General features: G+C 33.8%; 1 protein-coding gene across 2 annotated transcripts in view; it reads right to left on the minus strand.

Moving 5' to 3' along the window:
* cog1 (component of oligomeric golgi complex 1) overlaps positions 1-18,562 on the minus strand; it is a 31,463-nt gene extending 12,901 nt beyond the window's left edge. The window contains exons 1-5 of one of the 2 annotated variants that reach the window (XM_061981633.1): positions 18,232-18,562; positions 10,775-11,016; positions 7,996-8,177; positions 5,675-5,851; positions 2,958-3,114 (exon numbers count right to left, since the gene is read on the minus strand). In XM_061981633.1, the coding sequence (XP_061837617.1) occupies positions 2,958-3,114; positions 5,675-5,851; positions 7,996-8,177; positions 10,775-11,016; positions 18,232-18,540 (1,067 nt within the window). In that variant the 5' untranslated portion in view covers positions 18,541-18,562. Of the gene's footprint in view, positions 1-2,957; positions 3,127-5,674; positions 5,852-7,995; positions 8,178-10,774; positions 11,017-18,231 lie in introns of both variants that reach the window. The other variant, XM_061981632.1, reaches the window with a different exon arrangement.
* Between the last annotated feature and the right edge of the window lie 18 nt (positions 18,563-18,580).

The following is an 18,580-nucleotide window of genomic DNA, read 5'->3' on the forward strand; positions in this document are numbered from 1 at the left end:
ACAGAGAAGCCATCATTTATGAGCGGACATTATTCAGAATTGCCTCTTACATCACTACTGAAACGCTCTTACACAAACAACTGATTTTCTTTTCTCCCACACACACTATTGAAACTCTCTTGAAACACTCTCTTGAAATACTCACATACACACAAGTTAAACGCTCTTATATACACAAGTGAAACAGTTTTATACACACTACTGAAACTGAGAGTGTTTTATTCATGTGTGTGAGAGTATCATTTTTCAGTGTAGTGTTTCAGTAGTGTGCATGACAGCATTTCAGTAGTGTGTGTGAGAGCATTTCAGTAGTGTGTGTGAGAGTGTTTCAGTACTCCTGAGTGAGAGCGTTTCAGTACTTGTGAGTGAGAGCGTTTCAGTAGTGTGTGTGTGAAAGCGTTTCAGTAGTGTGTGTGTGAGAACGTTTCAGTAGTGTGCCTGTGAGCGTTTCAGTAGTGTGAGTGAGAGGGTTTCTGTAGTGTGTGTGACAGTGTTTCAGTGGTGTGTGTGAGAGGGTTTCAGTAGTGTGTGAGACCCCTAACCCCTAACCCTAACCCAAAACCTAACCCGCAAACACCTGGAAATAATATGTGTCAATAAAGTACTTGATATTTTCTCACAAAATGTAATGGATTTTTTTCATTTTGACAGAAAAAATATATGTACTGCTTGAAATTGCATACCTTTTCAACTTTAATATTATCCAATATTGCAACAAATATTACAGTATACTATCATAATTTCTAAATAAAAATACCTAACTTTACAGCAAACTATCCATCAAATTAATAAAAATGAAAATACATTTTACAGTGTTCTTTACAGCATATTACTGTAAATTGAAAAAAAAGTACTACTGTTTTTTGCATTAAAATTCTGTTGACTGAGCTGCCAGTTTTTGACTGTAAAATCTACGGTTGATGTTTTTAACAGTGTATTACTGTAAAGGGAAAGACGGTACATTTGTTTTTACGGTAGAAAAACTGGCATCTAAGTTGCCAGAATAAAAAAGGAACTTTTACTGTTTTTCCATTAACAATATCCATCGATCCATCAATTTTCTACCGCTTGTCCCTTTCGGGGTAATGTTGTAAAAACTAATGTACATTTAATTGTAAAATTCTGGCAACTAAGCTGCTAGCTTTTTTCCGTAAAAAACAAAAAACTAAACAGCCATCCATCCATCCATTTTCTACCGCTTATTCCCTTTGGGGTCGCGGGGGGCGCTGGAGCCTATCTCAGCTACAATCGGGCGGAAGGCGGGGTACACCCTGGACAAGTCGCCACCTCATCGCAGGGCCTAAAAACTAAACAGTGGTACTGTTTTTATATTTACCGTAAAATGTTGTAAGAAATATAAAAAAAAACACTATTTTACAGTAAAATGTTGTAAAGTAAGTTTTTACTGTAAAATCGACAGCCTACTTAAAACAATTTATATAATTAATAATGAAATCCTTAGGCAAATTCATACATTATTGGCTGTTACAAGCGGCCCTCTGATGGCAGCCATAACTGCCATGTGGCCCTCAATGAAAACCAGTTTGACATCCCTGGTCTAAAGGGTAGTTCAAGTGTGAACACAGTAGAGTTTTGTACTCACATTTTTATTACGTCTTATTTAGGGCTGCCAAATGATAAAAAAATCAAAAAATCAGATTAACCACATTTTGGAATTTGGATTAATCATGATTATCACAGGTGATTACTCACTTGCATCATTAAAATCTGCTTAGGAAAAGAGCCCAATATTTGCACAAAAAAATGCAATGTTATAGCCAATATTTCAGAATAAAAGAGTCATATTTGTAATCTACAGAGGGGGGTTCTTAATCCTTTTGACCTCAGGGCCCAATTTTTTCACTACAGAGGGGCCTGGGGCCCACTCAAACATTAACACTGAACTAGTAATCTTCCTCTTGATTTGAATTGTGTTCAATATTTTATCCAACCTATTTACGGTTTACAACATTGTCAAATGACATAAAAGCACGTGTTCATCACTAAGATTATTATCAAGTCTTTGGTCAGGCTGGTTACTAAAATGAATAGTACTTAAATATACTGCAAAAGAAGGGGATTATAGAAACGGATGAAAAACACATGTACATATAATCACGCAGTGCAAAAACCCCCCCAAACTAAATTAATAATAAATAATAATAATAAACTGTCAATAAAATTTAAGTGCAAATGAATGGTAAATGGTAAATGGGTCACACTTGTATAGCGCTTTTCTACCTTCAAGGTACTCAAAGCGCTTTGACACTATTTCCACATTCACCCATTCACACAGACACATTCACACACTAATGGCGGGAGCTGCCATGCAAGGCCCTAACCACGACCCATCAGGAGCAAGGGTGAAGTGTCTTGCTTAAGGACACAACGGACGTGACGAGGTTGGTAGAAGGTGGGGATCGAACCAGGAACCCTCAGGCTGCCGGCACGGCCACTCTCCCATCTGCGCCACGCCGTCCCCAAAGGAAAATACAGTTTCACCATTTTAGTCATATTTTTTGCACTTGATACATTTCTCTATGACTTTAGCTTCAGACTTCTTCTGTTTGTTTGATATTGCCATTACTGCCCCATGTGGTGGGAAAGTGTATTACAACGGAGTCCTGCTGCGGCCCATACGGACCACAGCTTAGAAACAGATCATTTTTGGCGGCCCAACAATGGTTGAAATATTTTATAGACCCTAAGCATAGCCTTTTGGTTAAGAACCCCTGATCGACATATTTGTGATCTACACCTAAATGTTTCCTTGATTGAAAAAAACTATAACAACGAACCAGTCTTTTGAACAGCTCTTTGAAAGGAACGGCTCACACACAAACACACAGACTCATGCAATGTGCTTTTTTTGTTTGTTTTTGAAAATAAATCACTTTTCGAACTGCTGTCCTCTGAACTAATTGCTGACTCAGCATGTGTTGGTGGCTGAAGCTTACGTATGGATCCACTGCTGCAAGGTGTCCCGCAGTTGCTCCTTCTGGATTGGCTGTGCCAGCGTACGAAGCGTGGGCTGGAAGTCTGTGACAGAGCGAGGAAGGTACCTGAACCAGCTGCCCGTGCTGGTGTCTTCCTCCAGCACACCTGTGCCTTTACCTGCGAAGAGACCTACTTTTATTGAGGAAGAGGCCAGTGGCTGGGTGCTCGTTTGATTCCTCGGGACTGATTCCTCGACGTATTTATTTCAGTTTCCATAGCAACACACTTCTGACTTCTGGCAACAAATGTGTGTTCCTACCTCCGGAGTGTGTTCTAATCTTGGCAGACTTGGTAGCAGACAACGAAGACGACTATTTTTGGAGCTGAATATACTGACGATAAACTACTGCTTCTAGAAGTGAGCACGAAGGAAGAGTGGGACGTTGGAGCAGAAGGAAGCCAAGAGAGTGAGGTGAAAGTGACTCGAAGCTGCAAAATGTCAATTTGAAGCCATGCTATTTCTACATAAATGGAGTGCTTACACAAATAAACCGGAAAAAACGTCCCCGGCCAGCTGGCAGCACGTCATGTATTATTACAACTACAGTACATACACTATCTGCTGGGTACAAACATGAAATAATACTTTACAGATACTGTAATATGATTGTTCATGTTTTGGGTTGGAATTGGGGGTTAAATCACCAAAATGATTCCCGGGCGCGGCCACCGCTGCTGCTCACTGCTCCCCTCACCTCCCAGGGTGTGAACAAGGAGATAGGTCAAATGCTTAGGACAAATTTCACCACACCTAGTGTGTCTGTGACAATCATTGGTACTTTAACTTTAACTTCACTCAGTACAGATTGGTGTACACATTGTGTTGTGCATTACAAACTCAAACGTGTTTCGTGTTGACGTAGAAGCGAGCTTATCTCTTTCCGTAGTTAGCGTTTACGGCTAATACCGAAGCACGTTGATGTGTTACTATGCTAGAACTGATTCATAATAATAAAAAAATAAAAAAAGATTAAAAAAAAAACAACAAACACAATTTTTTTCCAAAATGAATCAATTTTTAAAAATACATTTTTAGGGCCACCTTTATGCTACCTAATTATTATACCAAATAATACATAGCGAGAATAGTATTGACTCGAGAATCGATTCTGAATCGAATCGTCACCCAAAGAAATGTAATGGGATTGAATCGTTAGGTGCCGTTGCGTACCGGCATCGATTCATATGTGAACGGTACCCATCCCTATGTTTAATGATTGTTTTTTTAAAAACCAAATCAAATCACACCTTGGATTAATCATGATTAATCATAGGTTTAGTCATTGTAGTGTAGGGGTGTCCAAACTTTTTGACTTGGTGGCCGCATTGGGCTAGGAAAATATGGTCGAGGGCTGACTGCATGTAAAGTAATATATATATATATATATATATATATATATATATATACCGGTATATATATATATATATATATATATATATATATACATACATATATATATATATACACATACATATATATATATATATACATACATATATATATATATATATATATATATATATATATATATATATAAAATTACAAATATAATTAGAAATATAATTGGATATTAAGAGTATGTGAAAGTTCGACTTCTACCTTCACAATGCGCACTCTGCAATACAGTCTAGAATATGCACTTTGTAATAAAGTACTACAATATAAACGCTGTAATACAGTGCTAGAATAGAACTCTGTAAGACAGTTCTCGAATATAACTTTGTAATACAGTTCTAAAATATAAACTCTGTAATACAGTTCTAGAATATAAACTCTCTAATACAGTACTACAATAGATATTTGAAATACAGGTCTAGAATATAAACTGTGTTATACAGTTCTACAATATGCACTTTGTAATACAGTTCTAGAATATAAACTGTGTTATACAGTTCTACAATATGCACTTTGTAATACAGTTCTAGAATATAAACTGTGTTATACAGTTCTACAATATGCACTTTGTAATACAGTTGTAGAATATAAACTCTGTAAGTAAGTTCTAGAATATAAACTTTGTAATGCAGTCTAGAATACGCACTTTGTAGTAAAGTTCTAGAATGCGCACTCTGTAATACATTCTAGAATATGCACTTTGTAAAAAAGTTCTACAATATAAACGCTGTAATACAGTGCTAGAATAGAACTCTGTAAGACAGTTCTAGAATATAACTTTGTAATACAGTTCTAAAATATAAACTCTGTAATACAGTCCTAGAATATAAACTCTGTAATACAGTCCTAGAATATAAACTCTGTAATACAGTTCTAGAATAAAAACTCTGTAAAATAGTTCTAGAATATGCACTTTGTAATACAGTTCTAGAATATAAACTCTGTAATAAATGTTTGCGTCACAATGTCACCCAGGAACAGTTTTAAAATGTTTGATTTAAATGTATGTCATTAATTTGCTCAAAACTTGGTAAAAGTTTTATCTGAAATCCAATCCAGGTTTTATTTTGAAGGTGAATTAGCCAGCGATAACTGATGTACTGGCCTACACACCAACACACTGATAACAACACACCTTTCAGGCAACTCTGCAGTTAAGGTGAAGGTGATCTAAATCAATTGTGTGATTCATTTGCGTAAAAACATGATTAATGCAATCATCTTCAGCTCCAAAAGTTGTGAGTAAAAGATGAAAACTTGAAGGACAACAGCATTATTTACCTGCAGGTGCAGACGAGGTGACATTTTCCAGAATGGAGAAGAGCAGGCCACAGCTGAGGGTGGCCTCCCCGTGCCGCGGGCCTCCCTCTGAGGACGTGTAGAACACAGCATAAGCCTGGAACAGAGTGGTCACCAGCAGTTCCACCAGGCTGCACACCTGGGCCTTTACACCTGCCCCTGAACAAGGAAGTACATAGACAGGGTGAACAGTATTACAACTGTAGTACCCTATAGTAGTACTGTAGTACTCTGCCACCTAGTGTACAAACTTTGTCATACGACGTAGGGCTGAAAACTGTATCTCGGTATAAGTGTTCTATAACAGTCCATATCCATAATACTTTTGTAATACAGTTCTAGAATATCCATCCATCCATTTTCTACCGCTTGTCCCTTTTGGGGTGGCAGGGGGTGCTGGAGCCTATCTCAGCTGCATTCGGGCGGAAGGCGGGGTACACCCTGGACAAGTCGCCACCTCATCACAGGGCCACAGTTCTAGAATATATATAAACTTTGTAATACAGTCTAGAATATAAACTTTATAACACAGTTCTAGATTATATACTTTGTAATACAGTTCTAGAATACAAACTTTATAATACAGTTCTAGAAAATATATACTTTGTAATACAGTTCTAGAATATAAACTTTATAATACAGTTCTAGAATGGAATATAACTTTGTAATACAGTTCTAGAATATGCACTTTGTAATACAGTTCTAGAATAGCACTTTGTAATACAGTTCTAGAATATATAAACTCTGTAGTACAGTTCTAGAATGTGCACTTTGTAATACAGTTCTAGAATATAAAATCTGTAATAAAGTTCTAGAATAGAACTTTGTAATACAGTTTTAGTATATAAAACCTGTAGTACAGTTCTAAAATATAAACTCTGTAATACAGTACTAGAATATAAACTCTGTAATACAGTTCTAAAATATGCACTTTATAATACAAATCTAGGAAATAAACTCTGTAATACAGACCTAGAATATGTACTTTGTAATACAGTTCTAGAATATAAACTAATACATTTCTACATTATGCACTTTGTAATACAGTTCTAGAATATAAACTCTGTAAGACAGTTCTAGAAGGTGCACTTTGCAATACAGTCTAAAATATAAACTCTGTAATATAGTTGTAGAATAGCACTTTGTAATACAGGACTAGAATATAAATCTGCAATACGGTTCTAAAATATAAACACTGTAATACAGTCCTAGAATATGCACTTTGTAATACAGTTCTAGAATATGCACTTTGTATTACAGTTCTAGAATATAAACTCTGTAAGACAGTTCTAGAATGTGCACTTTGTAATACAGTCTAAAATTTAAACTCTGTAATATAGTTGTAGAATAGCACTTTGTAATACAGTTCTAGAATATAAACTCTGTAATACAGTTCTAGAATATAAACTCTGTAAAACACTTCTAGAATGTGCACTTTGTAATACAGTCTAAAATTTAAAATCTGTAATATAGTTGTAGAATAGCACTTTGTAATACAGGACTAGAATATAAACTCTGTAATACGGTTCTAAAATATAAACTCTGTAATACAGTCCTAGAATATGCACTTTGCAATACAGTTTTAGAATATAAACTCTGTAAAACAGTCCTAGAATATAAACCCTGTAATACAGTTCTAGAATATGCACTTTGTAATACAGTTCTAGAATATAAACTTTGTAATACAGTTCTAGAATATAAACTTTGTCATACAGTTCGAGAATATGAACCCTGTAATACAGTTCTAGAATATGCACTTTGTAATACAGTTCTAGAATATAAACTTTGTAATACAGTTCTAGAATATAAACTTTGTCATACAGTTCGAGAATATGAACCCTGTAATAGAGTTCCAGAATATGCACTTTGTAATACAGTTCTAGAATATAAACTGTAAAACAGTTCTAGAATATAAACTCTGTAATACAGTTCTAGAATATAAACTTTATAATACAGTTCTAGAATATAAACTCTGTAAAACAGTTCTAGAATATAAACCATGTAATACAGTTATAGAATATGCACTTTGTAATACAGTTCTAGAATATAAACTTTGTAATACAGTTCTAGAATATAAACTCTGTCATACAGTTCGAGAATATGAACCCTGTAATACAGTTCTAGAATATGCACTTTGTAATACACTTCTAGAGTATAAACTGTAAAACAGTTCTAGAATATAAACTCTGTAATACAGTTCTAGAATATAAACTTTGTAATACAGTTCTAGAATACAAACATTTTAGTACAGTTCTAGAACATAAACTCTGCAATACATGTCTAGAATGTGCACTGTGTAGTACCATGCTGTGGCTGGTTGAGCAAGTGCTGGATGGAGGCCTTCCGTGCCAACAGGAAGTCAGCGAGCGCCTGGCGTGGAGAACTGTCCTCCAGCAGCATGGTGGACAGCAGAGCCTCAGCGATGGCCTGATCAGACACGGCTCGACCTCGCAGAAGAGACTTGCTGTCTAGAAGAATGGTGGACCTGGCAGGAAACCATGTTTGTTTATTTCTTGACTTTCAATCAATCACTGAATGTTTTCGCTTCCTTTTCAGTGCATTTCTACAAAACCCAAAAACAGTGAAGTTGGCACGTTGTGTAAATGGTAAATAAAAACAGAATAGAATGATTTGTAAATCCTTTTCAACTTATATTCAATTGAATAGACTGCAAAGACAAGATATTTAATGTTCACACTGAGAAACTTCTTTTTTTTTTTTGCAAATAATCGTTAACTTAGAATTTAATGGCAGCAACACATTGCAAAAAAGTTGTCAGAGGGGCATTTTTACCACTGTGTTACATGGCCTTTCCTTTTAACAACACTCAGTAAACGTTTGGGAACTGAGGAGACACATTTTTGAAGATTTTCAGGTGGAAGTATTTCCCATTCTTGCTTGATGTACAGCTTAAGTTGTTCAACAGTCTGGGGTCTCTGTTGTGGTATTTGACGCTTCATATTGCGCCACACATTTTCAATACCACCACCATGCTTGACGGTAGGAATGGTGTTCCTGGGATTAAAGGCCTCACCTTTTCTCCTCCAAACATATTGCTGGGTATTGTGGCCATACAGCTCAATTTTTGTTTCATCTGACCACAGAATTTTCCTCCAGAGGGTCTTATCTTTGTCAACGTGATGTCAGATCACGTGGACTACGGTATTATAGTCCATAATCTATAATTCTAGCCTGATTTAGCCATTTCTTTACCATTTTCTGACCACAGAACTTTCCTCCCGAAGGTCTTATCTTTGTCCATGTGATGTCAGATGAAACAAAAATTGAGCTGTTTGGCCACAATACCCAGCAATATGTTTGGAGGAGAAAAGGTGAGGCCTTTAATCCCAGGAACACCAAACCTACCGTCAACCATGGTGGTGGTAGTATTATGCTTTGGGCCTGTTTTGCTGCCAATGGAACTGGTGCTTTACAGAGAGTAAATGGGACAATGAAAAAGGAGGATTAGACTTAGACTTCCTTTTTATTGTCATTCAAATTTGAACTTTACAGCACAGATAAGAACGAAATTTCGTTACATAAACTCATGGTAGTGCAGGATAAAAAAGCAATACGGTGCATATATAAATAAATAAATATATATAAATAATATATAAATATATATATAAAATAAATAAATATATATAAATAAATAAATAGATTACTGTACAGATAAATATATTGCACTTTTTCACATGCGTCCACGTTTATGGATGTATGTTATATTGTCTTTTTTATTCCAGCGAGTTAATCCATTTTGGGGGGAGTTGAGGGGATAATTATGATGCGTTCAAGAGTCGTATGGCCTGAGGGAAGAAGCTGTTACAGAACCTGGAGGTTCTGCTTCGGAGGCTGCGGAACCTCTTTCTAGAGTCCAGCAGTGAAAACAGTCCTTGGTGGGGGTGGGAGAAGTCTTTGCAGATTGTCTGAGCCCTGGTCAGGCAGCGGCTTTTTGCGATTACCTTCAAATTATTTAGGACAAGCTAAAATCATCAGCCTGGAGGTTGGGTCTTGGGCGTAGTTGGGTGTTTCAACAGGACAATGACCCCAAACACACGTCAAAAGTGCTAAAGGAATGGCTAAATCAGGCTGGTATTAAGGTTTTAGAATGGCCTTCTCAAAGTCCTGACTTAAACATGTGGGCAATGCTGAAGAAACAAGTCCATGTCAGAAAACCAACAAATTTAGCTGAACTGCACCAATTTTGTCAAGAGGAGTGGTCAAAAATTCAACCAGAAGCTTGCCAGAAGCTTGTGGATGGCTACCAAAAGCGCCTTATTGCAGTGAAACTTGCCAAGGGGCATGTAAGCAAATATCAACTTTGCTGTATGTATACTTTTGACCCAGCAGATTTGCTCACATTTTCAGTAGACCCATAATAAATTCATAAAAGAACCAAACTTCATGAATGTTTTTTGTGACCAACAAGTATGTGCTCCAATCACTCTTTCACCAAAAAAATAAGAGTTGTAGAAATGATTGGAAACTCAAGACAACCATGACATTATGTTCTTTACAAGTGTATGTAAACTTTTGACCACGACTGTACATACACACACACACACACACACACATATATATATATATATATATATATATATATATATATATATATATATATATATATATATATATATATATATATATATATATATATATATATATATGATGGCTGTGAATCTTTTATATATGTGACATTTTTAATAACATTGGGTGCCAGTTCCACAATAAAATAGATAACAACTGTGATAAATGTCTATGTTACTTGAAAGAAAACAGGTTTTGTTAAGTACAATTCTACCCTAAAGAAATTCCACATAAAACTGGCACCCAACGTTATAAAAAAAAGTAATGATTTTGAATCAAGAATCGAGTCTGAATGGAATTGTTACCCCCAAGAATGGAATGGAATCGTATGGTGCCCAAAGATTCACAGCCCTTGTAAATAAATACTGGTATGATAATGTTTATCAATTGTATCTTTTGACGTATTTATGTTGAACGTGTCGTCCGATACTGATAAAATATGGCCGATATTGATCACATCACACCTGGAGTGGATGTCACCTTGAAGAGACTTACCTGAAATGAGCGGTGGTGGCGACCTGCCGCACAATGATGGGGAAGCGAGCCAGGACGGGACTGTAGTGACCCCCAGTGGCGGCCTCCAGGTGCAGCAGGCTGTGAAGGTGGCAGCACAGCAGGTAGAGCCGAGTGGCCTGAAGGTAGTGGGAGGCCTCCATGGCGCTCCAGATGCGTTCTGGGATCTCCAAGAGGAGCTTGATCTGAGAGGCTATGGTGTAGAACGTCTCCTGCCTCTGCCGCTATTCAAAGAATACGTCAAAAGTACACACTTTTATGTACATTATACTATCTTGTGACACATAAAGTACAAGTGGAAAGGTCTGCTTGCAACATTCACGCACACATCTTCTGATATAAGTAAACATTTGTTTGTGAAATGTAACTAGTATGTTATTGTTTACATGTAGTCTATACGTAAACATTTGTTTGTGAAATGTGACTAGTATGTTATTGTTTACATGTAGTCTATAAGTAAACATTTGTTTGTGAAATGTGACTAGTATGTTATTGTTTACATGTAGTCAATAAGTAAACAATTGTTTGGGAAGCGTGACTAGTTTGTTATTGTTTACATGTAGTCTATAAGTAAACACTTGTTTGTGAAATGTAACTAGTATGTTATTGTTTACCATGTAGTCTATAAGTAAACAATTGTTTGAGAAATGTGACAAGCATGTTAATATTTAACATGTAGTCCATGAGTAAACAACTGTTTGTTAAATGTGACATGTTATTGTTTACACATAGTCTATAAGTAAACATTTGTTTGTGAAATGTGACTAGTATGTTATTGTTTACTATTTAGTCTATAAGTAAACAACTGTTTGTGAAATGTGACTACAATGTTATTGTTTACCATGTAGTCTATAAGTAAACAACTGTTTGTGAAATGTGACTAGTATGTTATTGTTTACATCTAGTCTATAAGTAAACACTTGTTTGTTAAATGTGACTAGTATGTTATTTATAAGTAAACATTTGTTGTGAAATGTGACTAGTATGTTATTGTTTACATGTAGTCTATAAGTAAACACTTGTGTGTGTGAAAAGTGACTAGTATGTTATTGTTTACATGTAGTCTATAAGTAAATACTTGTTTGTGAAATGTGACTAGTATGTTAATGTTTACCATCTAGTCTATAAGTAAACACTTGTTTGTGAAATGTGACTAGTATGTTATTTATAAGTAAACACATGTTTGTGAAATGTGACTATGTTATTGTTTACATGTAGTCTATAAGTAAACAACTGTTTGTGAAATTTGACTAGTATGTTATTGTTTACATGTAGTCTATAAGTAAACACTTGTGTGTGAAAAGTGACTAGTATGTTATTGTTTACATGTAGTCTATAAGTAAATACTTGTTTGTGAAATGTGACTAGTATGTTAATGTTTACCATCTAGTCTATAAGTAAACACTTGTTTGTGAAATGTGACTAGTATGTTATTTATAAGTAAACACTTGTTTGTGAAATGTGACTAGTATGTTATTGTTTACATGTAGTCTATAAGTTAAACAACTGTTTGTGAAATGTGACTAGTTTGTTATTGTTTACCATGTAGTCTATAAGTAAACACTTGTTTGTGAAAAGTGACTAGTATGTTATTGTTTACATGTAGTCTGTCTATAAGTAAATACTTGTTTGTGAAATGTGACTAGTATGTTATTTATAAGTAAACACTTGTTTGTGAAATGTGACTAGTATGTTATTGTTTACATGTAGTCTATAAGTTAAACAACTGTTTGTGAAATGTGACTAGTATGTTATTGTTTACCATGTAGTCTATAAGTAAACACTTGTTTGTGAAAAGTGACTAGTATGTTATTGTTTACATGTAGCCTATAAGTAAACACTTGTTTGTGAAATGTGACTAGTATGTTATTGTTTACATGTAGTCTATAAGTAAACACTTTTTTTGTGAAATGTGACGAGTGTGTTATTTATAAGTAAACACTTGTTTGTGAAATGTGACTAGTATGTTATTGTTTATATGTAGTCTATAAGTAAACAACTGTTTGTGAAATGTGACTAGTATGTTATTGTTTACCATGTCGCCTATAAGTAAACACTTGTTTGTGAAATGTGACTAGTATGTTATTGTTTACATGTAGTCTATAAGTAAACACTTGTTTGTGAAATGTGACTAGTAAGTTATTTTTAAGTAAACACTTGTTTGTGAAATGTGACTAGTATGATATTGTTTACATGTAGTCTATAAGTAAACACTTGTTTGTGAAAAATGACTAGTATGTTATTGTTTACATGTAGTCTATAAGTAAACACTTGTTTGTGAAATGTGACTAGTATGTTATTTATAAGTAAACACTTGTTTGTGAAATGTGACTAGTATGATATTGTTTACATGTAGTCTATAAGTAAACACTTGTTTGTGAAATGTGACGAGTATGTTATTTATAAGTAAACACTTGTTTGTGAAATGTGACTAGTATGTTATTGTTTACATGTAGTCTATAAGTAAACAACTGTTTGTGAAATGTGACTAGTATGTTATTGTTTACATGCAGTCTATAAGTAAACAACTGTTTGTGAAATGTGACTAGTATGTTATTGTTTACCATGTAGTCTATAAGTAAACACTTGTTTGTGAAATGCGACAAGTATGTTATCGTTTACATGTAGTCTATAAGTAAACACTTGTTTGTGAAATGTGACTAGTATGTTAATGTTTACCATGTAGTGTATAAGTAAACACTTGTTTGTGAAATGTGACTAGTATGTTATTGTTTACATGTAGTCTATAAGTAAACAACTGTTTGTGAAATGTGACTAGTATGTTATTGTTTACATGTAGTCTATAAGTAAACACTTGTTTGTGAAATGTGACTAGTATGTTAATGTTTACCATGTAGTCTATAAGTAAACACTTGTTTGTGAAATGTGACGAGTATGTTATTGTTTACATGTAGTCTATAAGTAAACAACTGTTTGTGAAATGTGACTAGTATGTTATTGTTTACATGTAGTCTATAAGTAAACACTTGTTTGTGAAATGTGACTAGTATGTTAATGTTTACCATGTAGTGTATAAGTAAACACTTGTTTGTGAAATGTGACTAGTATGTTATTGTTTACATGTAGTCTATAAGTAAACAACTGTTTGTGAAATGTGACTAGTATGTTATTGTTTACCATGTAGTCTATAAGTAAACACTTGTTTGTGAAAAGTGACTAGTATGTTATTGTTTACATGTAGCCTATAAGTAAACACTTGTTTGTGAAATGTGACTAGTATGTTATTGTTTACATGTAGTCTATAAGTAAACACTTTTTTTGTGAAATGTGACGAGTATGTTATTTATAAGTAAACACTTGTTTGTGAAATGTGACTAGTATGTTATTGTTTACATGTAGTCTATAAGTAAACAACTGTTTGTGAAATGTGACTAGTATGTTATTGTTTACCATGTCGCCTATAAGTAAACACTTGTTTGTGAAATGTGACTAGTATGTTATTGTTTACATGTAGTCTATAAGTAAACACTTGTTTGTGAAATGTGACTAGTAAGTTATTTTTAAGTAAACACTTGTTTGTGAAATGTGACTAGTATGATATTGTTTACATGTAGTCTATAAGTAAACACTTGTTTGTGAAAAATGACTAGTATGTTATTGTTTACATGTAGTCTATAAGTAAACACTTGTTTGTGAAAAATGACTAGTATGTTATTGTTTACATGTAGTCTATAAGTAAACACTTGTTTGTGAAATGTGACTAGTATGTTATTTATAAGTAAACACTTGTTTGTGAAATGTGACTAGTATGATATTGTTTACATGTAGTCTATAAGTAAACACTTGTTTGTGAAATGTGACGAGTATGTTATTTATAAGTAAACACTTGTTTGTGAAATGTGACTAGTATGTTATTGTTTACATGTAGTCTATAAGTAAACAACTGTTTGTGAAATGTGACTAGTATGTTATTGTTTACATGCAGTCTATAAGTAAACAACTGTTTGTGAAATGTGACTAGTATGTTATTGTTTACCATGTAGTCTATAAGTAAACACTTGTTTGTGAAATGCGACAAGTATGTTATCGTTTACATGTAGTCTATAAGTAAACACTTGTTTGTGAAATGTGACTAGTATGTTAATGTTTACCATGTAGTCTATAAGTAAACAACTGTTTGTGAAATGTGACTAGTATGTTATTGTTTACATGTAGTCTATAAGTAAACAACTGTTTGTGAAATGTGACTAGTATGTTATTGTTTACATGTAGTCTATAAGTAAACACTTGTTTGTGAAATGTGACGAGTATGTTATTGTTTACATGTAGTCTATAAGTAAACAACTGTTTGTGAAATGTGACTAGTATGTTATTGTTTACATGTAGTCTATAAGTAAACAACTGTTTGTGTAATGTGACTAGTATGTTATTGTTTACATGTAGTCTATAAGTAAACACTTGTTTGTGAAATGTGACTAGTAAGTTATTTTTAAGTAAACATGTGTTGTGAAATGTGACTAGTATGTTATTGTTTACATGTAGTCTATAAGTAAACACTTGTTTGTGAAATGTGACTAGTATGTTAATGTTTACCATGTAGTGTATAAGTAAACACTTGTTTGTGAAATGTGACTAGTATGTTATTGTTTACATGTAGTCTATAAGTAAACACTTGTTTGTGAAACGTGACTAGTAAGTTATTTTTAAGTAAACACTTGTTTGTGAAATGTGACTAGTATGTTATTTATAAGTAAACATTTGTTGTGAAATGTGACTAGTATGTTTACATGTAGTCTATAAGTAAACACTTGTTTGTGAAAAGTGACTAGTATTTTAATGTTTACCATGTAGTCTATAAGTAAACACTTGTTTGTGAAATGTGACTAGTATGTTATTTATAAGTAAACATTTGTTGTGAAATGTGACTAGTATGTTATTGTTTACATGTAGTCTATAAGTAAACACTTGTTTGTGAAATGTGACTAGTATGTTAATGTTTACCATGTAGTGTATAAGTAAACACTTGTTTGTGAAATGTGACTAGTATGTTATTGTTTACATGTAGTCTATAAGTAAACAACTGTTTGTGAAATGTGACTAGTATGTTATTGTTTACATGTAGTCTATAAGTAAACACTTGTTTGTGAAACGTGACTAGTAAGTTATTTTTAAGTAAACACTTGTTTGTGAAATGTGACTAGTATGTTATTTATAAGTAAACATTTGTTGTGAAATGTGACTAGTATGTTTACATGTAGTCTATAAGTAAACACTTGTTTGTGAAAAGTGACTAGTATTTTAATGTTTACCATGTAGTGTATAAGTAAACACTTGTTTGTGAAATGTGATTAGTATGTTATTGTTTACATGTAGTCTATAAGTAAACACTTGATTGTGAAATGTGACTAGTATGTCATTGTTTACATGTAGTCTATAAGTAAACACTTGTTTGTGAAATGTGACTAGTATGTTAATGTTTACCATGTAGTGTATAAGTAAACACTTGTTTGTGAAATGTGACTAGTATGTTATTGTTTACATGTAGTCTATAAGTAAACAACTGTTTGTGAAATGTGACTAGTATGTTATTGTTTACATGTAGTCTATAAGTAAACACTTGTTTGTGAAACGTGACTAGTAAGTTATTTTTAAGTAAACACTTGTTTGTGAAATGTGACTAGTATGTTATTTATAAGTAAACATTTGTTGTGAAATGTGACTAGTATGTTTACATGTAGTCTATAAGTAAACACTTGTTTGTGAAAAGTGACTAGTATTTTAATGTTTACCATGTAGTGCATAAGTAAACACTTGTTTGTGAAATGTGACTAGTATGTTATTGTTTACATGTAGTCTATAAGTAAACAACTGTTTGTGAAATGTGACTAGTATGTTATTGTTTACATGTAGTCTATAAGTAAACACTTGTTTGTGAAATGTTACTAGTATGTTAATGTTTACCATGTAGTCTATAAGTAAACACTTGTTTGTGAAATGTGACGAGTATGTTATTGTTTACATGTAGTCTATAAGTAAACAACTGTTTGTGAAATGTGACTAGTATGTTATTGTTTACATGTAGTCTATAAGTAAACAACTGTTTGTGTAATGTGACTAGTATGTTATTGTTTACATGTAGTCTATAAGTAAACACTTGTTTGTGAAATGTGACTAGTAAGTTATTTTTAAGTAAACACTTGTTTGTGAAATGTGACTAGTATGTTATTTATAAGTAAACATTTGTTGTGAAATGTGACTAGTATGTTATTGTTTACATGTAGTCTATAAGTAAACACTTGTTTGTGAAATGTGACTAGTATGTTAATGTTTACCATGTAGTGTATAAGTAAACACTTGTTTGTGAAATGTGACTAGTATGTTATTGTTTACATGTAGTCTATAAGTAAACACTTGTTTGTGAAACGTGACTAGTAAGTTAATTTTAAGTAAACACTTGTTTGTGAAATGTGACTAGTATGTTATTTATAAGTAAACATTTGTTGTGAAATGTGACTAGTATGTTTACATGTAGTCTATAAGTAAACACTTGTTTGTGAAAAGTGACTAGTATTTTAATGTTTACCATGTAGTCTATAAGTAAACACTTGTTTGTGAAATGTGACTAGTATGTTAATGTTTACCATGTAGTGTGTAAGTAAACACTTGTTTGTGAAATGTGAGTAGTATGTTATTGTTTACATGTAGTCTATAAGTAAACAACTGTTTGTGAAATGTGACTAGTATGTTATTGTTTACATGTAGTCTATAAGTAAACACTTGTTTGTGAAATGTGACTAGTATGTTAATGTTTACCATGTAGTGTATAAGTAAACACTTGTTTGTGAAATGTGACTAATAAGTTATTGTTTACATGTAGTCTATAAGTAAACACTTGTTTGTGAAATGTGACTAGTATGTTATTGTTTACATGTAGTCTATAAGTAAACACTTGTTTGTGAAATGTGACTAGTATGTTAATGTTTACCATGTAGTGTATAAGTAAACACTTGTTTGTGAAATGTGAGTAGTATGTTATTGTTTACATGTAGTCTATAAGTAAACAACTGTTTGTGAAATGTGACTAGTATGTTATTGTTTACATGTAGTCTATAAGTAAACACTTGTTTGTGAAATGTGACTAGTAAGTTATTTTTAAGTAAACCCTTGTTTGTGAAATGTGACTAGTAAATTATTGTTTACATGTAGTCTATAAGTAAACACTTGTTTGTGAAATGTGACTAATAAGTTATTGTTTACATGTAGTCTATAAGTAAACACTTGTTTGTGAAATGTGACTAGTATATTATTTATACTGTAAGTAAACACTTGTTTGTGAAATGCGACAAGTATGTTATTGTTTACATGTAGTCTATAAGTAAGCAACTGTTTGTGAAATGTGACTAGTATGTTATTGTTTACAATGCTATCAAGAATGCCGCTCCTGTGACGTCATCAACACAAACCCCACAATCTCTCACCTCGGGGTTGCTGGTGCTCGCACACACTTTGCTGCCTTGCTTCAGTCCCTGGCAGTAGCGGTGCATGTCCTGGATGGACTGGACCACGCTGGCCGAGCTGTGCCGCATCTCTCCGATGGTGTCCGCGGCGTCGATCAGGTCCCGGTAGCGTTCTCCCACCATCTGCCTGAGCTCCTCCTTCTTCTGCTCGATCTGCCCGCGGACTTTGCACTCAATGCCGCGGATTTCCTCGGTGCTGTAGCGCTCGAACAGAACCACCGGGTCCTTGATGTCCGCCACACGGAGGGACGAGGTCGGGTCTTCCGTCATCGCGCTTGCAAGTCAGCGGGATAGACAACCCGGAAGTGGA

The sequence above is a fragment of the Nerophis lumbriciformis genome, linkage group LG24, assembly GCF_033978685.3.
Source record: "Nerophis lumbriciformis linkage group LG24, RoL_Nlum_v2.1, whole genome shotgun sequence".
Taxonomy (NCBI): domain Eukaryota; kingdom Metazoa; phylum Chordata; class Actinopteri; order Syngnathiformes; family Syngnathidae; genus Nerophis; species Nerophis lumbriciformis.